This window comes from Papilio polytes, unplaced genomic scaffold, assembly GCF_000836215.1.
Source record: "Papilio polytes unplaced genomic scaffold, Ppol_1.0 DF823923.1, whole genome shotgun sequence".
Lineage (NCBI taxonomy): Eukaryota > Metazoa > Arthropoda > Insecta > Lepidoptera > Papilionidae > Papilio > Papilio polytes.
Genome location: NW_013525281.1, coordinates 3,484,676 through 3,494,684, shown reverse-complemented (window position 1 = coordinate 3,494,684; position 10,009 = coordinate 3,484,676). Strand labels below are relative to the sequence as shown.

Below are 10,009 nucleotides of genomic sequence, written 5' to 3'. Positions count from 1 at the left end.
CAAATTAAAAAATATATCTACGAATTGATGGTGATTGATGGCTCGTCATATCGATTTACCCGCATAGTTGTAAAAAAGATTCATGGTTCTTTATACGTACAGTAGTGAACTGCATTTGATTTTGACAGTATATTTGTCTCGATTTTACTATCAACGGCGATTTCAAAAATTGAAATTTAAAATTCCAAGTATCTTACGACAAAGTGCAAAACAACAAAAATAAATAAAGGTTTTAAAAAAATATTTTCGTCAAAAAATTCTTGGCAGCGGTGGGATTCGAACCCACGCCTCCGAAGAGACTGGTGCCTTAAACCAGCGCCTTAGACCGCTCGGCCACGCTACCCCAACATTGAGGGTCAAAATTCTGTATCTGTTTTTGTAACGTTTACAAAATAAATAAAATAAGGATATCATGTTATTAATAAATCAAAATCAGAGAAGTAATATACCGTATAATTCATATAAGTGTCTATTAACTATATTAAAAAAAACTAGCTTTAGAATAAAAAAAAAAACAAAAGAACAAATAATATTAGTAAGATATATAAAGGGCTAAGGACTCGCACTAATCATTTACTATATGATGTCCTTTACTCTACTAGGAAATTAGGAATGAATTTGTAATGATTTCTATGAAATGACGTAAGTCTAAGCCGCGTTTGGCATTTTCCAAAGAAAGTTGTAAAGGTAAGGTGTTAGTTTACGACCATGCGACGTGTGTGGTGACCAAGCGTTTACTATAACTTGGTCATTATGTATCAGCAAATAAGAAATATTGCAAAGCAATGTTAAACCATGTAACATGCAGATACAAATGTTTAAAGTAATAATGTTCAGTTCTGTAATTTATTTCTTTGTTCTAACCTCAAACAATATTTGTTTGGAGAAATAAGTTTGTGCATGAGACCTTTCTATTATGTAATTTTTAAATATATTTGAGTTTGACAGAATTATTTAAAACCAAGAAAGACCTTATCTGTTCATTTTGGTTCTCCCAGAGTTTTAGTTTCAGCGACATCTAGTGTCAATTTTATACGTTAATTGCGTAGACTGTAAAATAACATTTTTAATAAAGGGGAAATTATCTATTCTATTATTAAATGTTTACATAATAATATTTGTACTACAAACTTGTGTAACGGTAACATGTTCTATCAATATGTTTTCCTCACTCTTAATTGGTTTAAAAAACTGAGATAGCAATATATTTTCGTACGTGTTTTTCTACAGTAGAAACGGTAAAACATAAAAAGAATTAAAATCCAAGTCATTAAATAATCCAGCTAACAAAATTAGAAATTAATAATGGCCTTATAAATATAAACATCCAGGAAATTACAGCAATAGAGCGTACGAAGCTACCGTAATTATGGATTGAAATGATCCACAACAAAGTAGAAACTATGCCAACGCAGAAACTCTAACTATAAGGAAATATCGAAAATTTTTGTTTCAATGTAAAATCTTACCTCTAGACTAGACGATATTATATACCACATGAAATTACAAAATTATTTTTTGAAACAATAGTCTTTTATTCCTTCTTTTTACATTGTTAATAAATTGATAGAATTCTGTCTAAATCTAGTTAGAAAATACCATTTTTGTTTGTAATAAACAATTTCGCGTTTTCCTTCAACGGCCCATTAGCTCAGTTGGTTAGAGCGTCGTGCTAATAACGCGAAGGTCGCGGGTTCGATCCCCTCATGGGCCACAACTTTTTTTGTGATTCTCACATCCATTTTTATAATTTGAAGGAATGGTCTAATTAAGTCCTTAATTGACCAATTTCTAAATAAATCCAGTAATGTGTTTTTTTTAAGGTTTCAAGCGTTTTTCAAAGCGTAAAAGTTTGATTTCTGATTTTCGATTGATTCTTACTGCATGTTTTGTTCTCGCTCTACTCAATGCTAAGTGAAATAGTAATATTTATATTAGTCTTAACATGGTTATTTTTAGTGTGAAAACAGTAAAAAAATATCTTGAAAATATAACACCGTCAACCCAATTAACTTCAGCACCAAAATAACTCTAAATAGTTTGTCGACGTCGGCGAGTTCAGACGTTTCCGCTGATTTGCCATCAAAATTGTTTAAAACACTGGAATTGCAAAAGTATTTCGAGACTTCACGCTTCATTCATTCACGCTTCGTTTTAAATCTTAGCATAGGTTAGTTTAGTGGAAAGTATGTTCATAATGATCTCAAATCTAATTTCAAAAAAATTGTTTTAGTAATAATGTTTTTACTCTGTAAATTTTAAATTACATTACTATTACTATAAATGCGAGTATTGATGGATGGATGTTTGTAAGACTTTGCCGCCTAAACAACTGAGCGGAACTCGATTAAATTTGGCATAGATGTAGAGCATCATCTGAAAAAACGCATAGACTTAATTTTGTTTTCTTTAAGTTCACACGGATGGAGTCGTGGGCAAGAGCTAGTAAAAAAACTAGAGAATTAATGAAACACACATTAAAAATTTAAAACACTTTATTCATACAATTTTTTTTAAATAAAAAGAAAACATAACATATACAAGTAACATACTTTTACAAGAACACTTATATCTATTTAATTGACAAGAACAAAAGATAAGTAAAAATATATTAAAACTATGAAAAACAATAAATAGATGAGCCTCTGTGTTAATAGCCTTTAAAATGTTAGTTTGTTTTATAGCCAAAAAAAAACAATTATAAAATATGATCAATTGCACAACCGGCCGCACTTTAATATACAAAAATGTTTAATAGCAAAGGTTAATTCTAAATTATTTACATTTTCTTTGCTAATATAAGAATAAAATTATAAATTAACATATGATTTTTTTTGTTAAATACACCTGTTATTTGTTCTTTTAAAGGTGGGGTTAACTTAGGTTAATTATTTTACTAACACGTTTTTGATTTACATGCATATTTTTTAATGAATTTTTAATCTATACGTTGTCGGTTTTAGCAAAGAATCTAATTAAAATGACAATACGAATGCACATAATGAAATACATACTTGTTAAAAATATGTTAAAATAGATTTATGATTATTAATTACTTGTGCCCGTTTTTTTACTAAGTGTATTGCTTAAAATAAAGAAAATAAAATGTTGTCAGTAAAAAAAACTGTTAATGTTAAATCATAATAAAGTCTATACCATTGACATATTATTAGTATTTAAAATTAAATAAAAAAGTAGATTTACATTATACATTGATAAGACCATATCCATAAATATTTTTTAAAATTACCGATTTCGTGCTAACACATAATTGTCTATACTGTAGAACGATTAACTTAGATTTGAACGAAACTTAAATTACATTTTGGCAGATATTTTTTATTTAATTACACCGAGTATTGCTTAAGAGTACTTGGAAAAGGGCATTGTTCGAAACAAGCTGACGTAGGTTATAACCAACACAATGAAATTGGTTCAACATATTATGACTTATTTGTTTTTAGTGTTACATACAAAAATATATAACAGTTACATTAATTTTATGTATAATAATTTACAATCTCTGAAGTATTAATCTTATATTAACTTTATAGAATAAAAATTACACTAACATTCGACGGAATGTACGTATGGCGTATCATCTAATTTAGTCATAGATGCAACAGAAGAACGGCCATCACGACCCGTTACAATGGATATGACACTTCTATGTTCCGAATCGCTGTCGCCGCTTAACGTAATGTTCGTCTCCCCAGCGAAGCCCGAGTCTATCTGATCTTGACTCGCTGCCAACATGTCCCGTGTTACACACAATCCTAATTCTGTATACATCTCCTTCGACTCATCGAAATTACCGAAGAATACAGAATCAGTCTCAACGCTTTCACCTCCCGATTCGCTTCGACCGTCGCATAAAGATTCCATTTCATCCGTATCCGATTCTATTTGTAGTGCCAATGTCCTAACTACGGGAGGAACTGGTTTTGGGGCAGGTTCTGGTGGTAAGAATTTTGGCCTCAACATCAAATATCGGGCTCTACATTTTGATTCGTTGGAATCCGTACTTAAGTAGCCTGAGTCTTCTGTACGACAAAGTTTCTTCAGATCGACTCTTCGCGATCGTGTCCTCGTAGAACGACGGCCAGATCTACGAGCGTTCAAGTTCTCGTTTCTAACATATTGTGCGACTCGTTCTTTCTCCTCTGATCGTTGTCTCTCACTTGGAGGGCTATACTTCTCTGAGCCTCGCCGCTGTTTGGGTGGTATGGGTGGTTTTGGATCAATTTGACATTCAGGCTTACGGAAGTCTGACGGTCGTACAGATTTAATAAATTTGGCTATATCATGGTTCGCGTAAGGTAAGCTACCTCGCCTTTCATATAATCGTGGCTCTTGCTGTGCTTTCGCTTTAGCTTCGTAAATTTGCCTTAGGCTGCCGATCTTTCTGGTAAATACAGCCTCTGGCGGCGTCCGCCTTTCTCCTTCTCTTCCTGAATCATTATTTCCATTATGTGAAATAATTTTATGTTTAAAGCTTCCTCCTGATTTTAATAGAATTTTCTCCACAGATTTCTTCATTTCTCGCCTAGGTTTCCTGTCTAAAGTATCGGGATCAAAATCATCGTGGATCTTTTGTCTGGTATCCACGGGCGATCCACGGACTTCAATAGTTAGCGGACCTGGTGTTTCAATATTATTGTACAGCGGTTCGATGGGATTGACAAATAAGTCATTAACGCGACAAGTGCTAATGTTGGGTATTAAAGAATTCATGTGTTCACTTGGAATAGCGTCTACAGCTTTCTTTATATCACGCCAGCTCCTAGATAATCTTTCTTTTGGTATGTCTGTAATTTTATGCATGGTCTGTTGCTTTTGTATTATTTCTGACCCGAAGTCAAGAGAGAATCTTCGGCGTTTTAACATATTTCTGTCTAAGCTATCATATTCCATAGACATTTCACTCAAATGAGGGGGTTTGCGGTCGCGAGATAACGTGTTGTCATCACTATAATATTGTGAATCAGCTGCAATTACCGGTATCACTATTTTAGGTCCACTAGCTAATATAGCCAGTCTCTGTAGTTCTTCTAATTCGCTTTCTTCTGATCTTGTACATTTGTTTAATTCCTTAATTACAGCTTCCATTTTAACTTTCACTTCTGGTAAGACTGGCTCCTTTTTGTCGGTTATAACAGGCTCTTGTGGATTAACTGGCGGTGGTGGTGGAGGTGGTAATTTCTTTCTGACTATTCGTCTCGTAGCATTGCTCGATGGGCTTCTCTTTTCTTGTGGCTTCTTGTTTGAAGACGGCGATGTCAACCTTTTCTCATTTTGATTATCTTGATTAGACTGTATTGTTTTCGGTTTCTCTAACTCTCGTTTGATATCAACAGTTTCTTTAACACGTAAATTATTTAAGTTTTCTCTTGCGATTACTTCAATTGGCTTCTTGGTTTCTTGTTTATTTATGTGTGGTTCATCCCGTTTTATTGGTATCACTGGACTGACATGGAAGTCATCTTTCTTTTTAGTATCAACGATTCTGGGAGTTCCGCTGACCTTAGCGACTGATTTTGTAGGTCTGATTGTCTGTGGCGGCGATGGAACCTCGTCTAGCCACTTTTGTACTATTCTTTGCTTGTAGTCGTCGCTGACGCAAGTTTTACACGAGTTAGATCTGATCAATCCAGGTGCTTTTTGAGATTTACTATCGCTGCTATCACATCCAGGACAACCGCCGCAATGTACGGCCCTTCTACTATTTTCTCTCTTTAGGCTTATTGCACTAAACCGTCTCCCGCGTCGTGCGCAGGGTATATCCCAGCCGAGGTCTAATGTGTGGTATAAATCTTCTTCGGGTATATCAGATAGCATGGGAATAAATCTCTTTGACAACATCTTTTCCTTTGCGATCGCCATGATTTCTCGAATTTTTATAAGAAAATCGATCGCTGCTGGTGGTGGATTCTATAACAAAAATATATTTTTTGTCATTTATGAAGATTATGATTTGTTTAGTGGCGATATAAAATAATAAAAAGAGTTATTTACCTTAAGATGTTCAACTTCAAAGAATACCGGATTAAAATAAAGTTTTCTTCTTATGACTGGCTCCACGTTTGTAGGTTGGTTGAGACTCATGGAATTTGTTTCCACACTGCAGTCGATGATGGACAAGTCGGATTGGGGAGCTCTTTCTATTTCGGGCGACGCGGAGCGCCGCTGCAAGCGTTCTGTTAGTATTTCCGGAGTAGACGTACGTAATGACGGACGAGATGGTTTCTTCCGATGGTTATGTATCATTGCAGAGACAATGTTTGGATTCATACTCTGAAACTGTATGAGAATTTTAATTATCTAATTATTTAGTACACAACAAAATTGCATTTGACGCAATTAAATCTTTACCAAAATTATATAGAGGAAATATTTGTACTTTTGTATGTCTTGAAATAACTCAAAAACTACTTTACCGACTTCAAAATTTTGGCAACATTATAAGCTATGCTATCACTGAGTAACATAGGCTGTTCAGAATTTGTTTTTATCATTTGTGGGGAAGATGTTGCAAAGAACAATTAGTCATTTATAAAAGATATTGTTGTCTCCTACAGCTTGTTTATTATTAGTATACTTACTTTCTGATAATTAGTTGAGGAATCCACAGTTTCTTCGGTACGTTCACTGACGTCAGACAAGCCGGCATCATTTAAAAAATCGTTACGCGTGTCAAAATTTAATAGCGGATTCTTTTTCAATCTCTGTTGACAAAAATAATTAGGATTACAAAAACTGAAATGAAACACGATAACATTACGATAATTAGAGCCTGTCCCACAACTGGCTGATAGAGGCTCAGATAGCTACAAGGAACAAAATCCAATATTTACATCACATATTTTACACGTTGAATTGTTATCAGATTATAATTTGGTGGTTATTTTGGGAAAATCTGTATTTTTACTTACCACGTTATCCATATCAATGGTGGAGATATTTTCAGTAGAGGCAGTACTAGACCTGTTTGACTCCGGGTCCATTGCCTTGCGTTTTTGTTTCTGCTTGTAATGTATATAGAAGATAATTCCAGCCGCATAGATGAAGACAAGCATGAGTACACACACGCCGATCGCTAAAGATTCCAGTACGCTCAGACCTTTACTTTGGTTCACTTGCTCCGTGTTTATTATCTCACCAGCATGGAAAGGTATAGAGCGAACGTCTAGAAGGGTAAATAATACTTCAATAAAGGAACGGGAGATGTAAATGATTTTGCAGAACAGTTACTTCGACTTATAAACAAATTAAGAAGTATAGAACTCGAAGTCAATATTACTTCTTACTAATATTACAAATGCGAAAGGTTAGATTGATTGATGGATGGAGGTATGCTAGTTTGTATTCTAAACTGCTGAACGGATCTCGATGAAATTTAGCATAGATGTAGAGGATAGTCTGGAAAAACACATAGGCTAGTCACTTTTGTTTTTTTCAATTCCACGCGGAAAGAGTCGTGGACGTAGCTAGTTTAACTAATCAACTTATCGAAAAAATCGTGATGTAAATGTTAGTTCTCTTTCTTCAAGTTCTTCTGACGTCATAGTTACCTAGCATAGTGTTGTGCGTGGCGCCGGCAACTCTGAATGCTGCGCAGGAGGCGGCGAGGCGCGCGGGCGCCGGCGCAGAGCACAGCACGTGCACCGTTACCAGCCGCCCCTCCAGCCGCCCATGCAGTGCTGAAGACCCTCGCCACTGATGACGTTAAAAATGTTAACCATATCTAAAATTACGTACGTAAAGATCCTACTTCTGTACTAATGTTACAAAGAGGAAAGATTTGTGTTTGTGTATGTATTGAAATAAGAAGCTACGCTATCATTGAGTAATATATATTTTTTAATTTAACGCGGACGAAATCGCGAGCAACAGCTAGTATAATATTGCAAAAGTTTAGATGAATGCATGTTTGTTACCATATCGCTACAAAACGATTGAATGGACCTGTACGTAATTTGAAACAGAAACAGAATTTATTTTTGAATAACTGATTTTATTTGAAATCCACACGGACATAACCGCGGTCGACAACTAGTCATCAGTAAATCACAACTCGAGATATGTGGACGAATTAAACAAATTGCGACTTTTACGCCTCTGAATTTATCTGGCGGTTTATCTCGGTCGCGTCGGATTTCAACAGTCCGCTGTTTGACTTGACTTGTGGCATTTTTCACACATCACGATTATTATCTCGACTTTATCCAATATTACACGTTCTTTGATAACAAGAATTAAGATAATTCTTGCGTGTATGATAACAATTATAAGATATAAAAACACGCAAATTAATTAAACATAACTATATAAATGTTTTATTTTCTTCTTTAGCACTAAATGTAACTCGATCATACTAATATTATAAATGCAAAAGTTTAGATGAATGGATGTCTGTTAGGGTTTGTAGCTTAGACGGTTGAACGGATTTCGATGACATTTGGTAAAGAAGTAGAGGATAGTCTGGAAGAATACATAGGTTACTCACTTTTGTTTTCTTTAATTACACGCGGAAGGAATCGCGGTCGAAAGCTAGTATACAATAGTAATAAAAACGCTTTACAAATCCGATCATGAACAATGGTATTTAAATACATTAAAGAGTTAATTGCATTTGAAGTAAAAAAGTAATCTTTTAGAATTTCGTATATAATTATACCTTACGTCGATTATCTGTACAACTTAAAGTGGATCTTATAACCTGATTAATAAATAAAACAAGTTCATTCACGGGTGGCACGATCCGTTCAAAATCTTTATGCTGTTTGACTGTTTTAATTTCACAAATAACGTATCAAACCGTAATGGCGCGTGTGTTAAAAACATTATTTTTTGAATACATTTAACCACACAGAAACCAGGCGTGAAGTGGAAGCCATTCCGTGTTTCGTCTCTTGAGTGTGCGAGACCCAATTTTAGCCCCTTTTCCTTCCCAAGCATTATCTTACACGAGAAGGATGGGAAGAAGGAAGAGGAAGTATCTTCTTTGTGAGCATCTCCTTCTCCGTCGATCAAGGGTAGGCAACGCATCTTCGCCATTTTGGCGGAAAGTTTTATTAATTACACATTATCTAAGGTAATTTGAATGTTAACAATATAAAAATTGTACTAATGCTTTGTAGAATGACGTAAATTATCCTATTATGATCACTTAGGACCAGGCATGTGAATTATGCAAAACACTCGTAAACTTAACTTGTTTCCGTTGAATACTAACATAAGTGCCGTAAAAATCGGTACATAGACATAGATGTAACCGTCAGTTCCGAGTAGAAAAGTAATTTATTTACTGTGATTACATCAGTCTATGTTCTTGCGACGGATCTTTGTCTAGTTGTACTTGAATTTCAGGAATAACCAGTGGACGATGTAGGAAACTAAAAAGATGGGACAGATAAAATATTCTACTTCTAACACCATTACGCCGACGTATGACTTTTAGTTAAAAAAAAAACTTTCGTTTTGTTTGTTTGGATAAAAAGTAACTATAAAATTTTGAAAATTTTTGTTTTTGCGTATACGGTTTTCTTTAATTTTTAGAAGTATTTTATGAGTTAAATCTATTAATATGGATTATTTGGAACGTTGCATAATGTTTCAAATTAATTAAGTATACAAGTTTAGTAAGCTTTTACATTTTATTTGCTGTTTATTGAGTAAAGTTTTTTACGACCTTCATTAAATTTGTAATCGGTCTACATTATTTGAAAAAGATATAACAAATCTGGACCGATTTAAAGATCGAAATGTTTGAAGTCTTTATTTTCATTATTTATTATTAAAATATTTCAGTTGAAATGACTTGGCATTTTTAATTTCATTTTAATGTCTTCTTTGACATGCTTAAGTATTTTTCCGTTTTCTGTAAATTTATTAATATCAAACTTTATAATCGATATGTTTTTATACTTAACACTTAATAAATATTGCATGTTTAAATGTCACGGTAATATATTGTACAAGTGAATCCATATTAATACAGATAATAAAT

At 33.9% G+C, this 10,009-nt stretch overlaps 1 protein-coding gene and 2 non-coding genes across 4 annotated transcripts in view; 1 reads left to right on the top strand and 2 right to left on the bottom strand.

The window, feature by feature from the left end:
- Positions 1-261: 261 nt before the first annotated feature.
- Positions 262-343, bottom strand: Trnal-aag. Its single transcript has one exon. It is a non-coding gene; the product is annotated as a tRNA-Leu (tRNA).
- Positions 344-1,640: 1,297 nt separating this feature from the next.
- On the top strand, positions 1,641-1,714 carry Trnai-aau. Its single transcript has one exon. It is a non-coding gene; the product is annotated as a tRNA-Ile (tRNA).
- Positions 1,715-3,527: 1,813 nt separating this feature from the next.
- Positions 3,528-10,009, bottom strand: part of LOC106102550 — a 47,085-nt gene continuing 40,603 nt past the window's right edge. For both annotated transcript variants that reach the window (XM_013282068.1, XM_013282067.1), the window contains 5 exons: positions 7,572-7,716; positions 6,933-7,186; positions 6,603-6,725; positions 6,016-6,300; positions 3,528-5,931 (listed from right to left, as the gene is read on the bottom strand). In XM_013282068.1, coding sequence (XP_013137522.1) covers positions 3,568-5,931; positions 6,016-6,300; positions 6,603-6,725; positions 6,933-7,186; positions 7,572-7,716 — 3,171 coding nt within the window. In that variant the 3' untranslated portion in view covers positions 3,528-3,567. The remainder of the gene's footprint in view (positions 5,932-6,015; positions 6,301-6,602; positions 6,726-6,932; positions 7,187-7,571; positions 7,717-10,009) is intronic.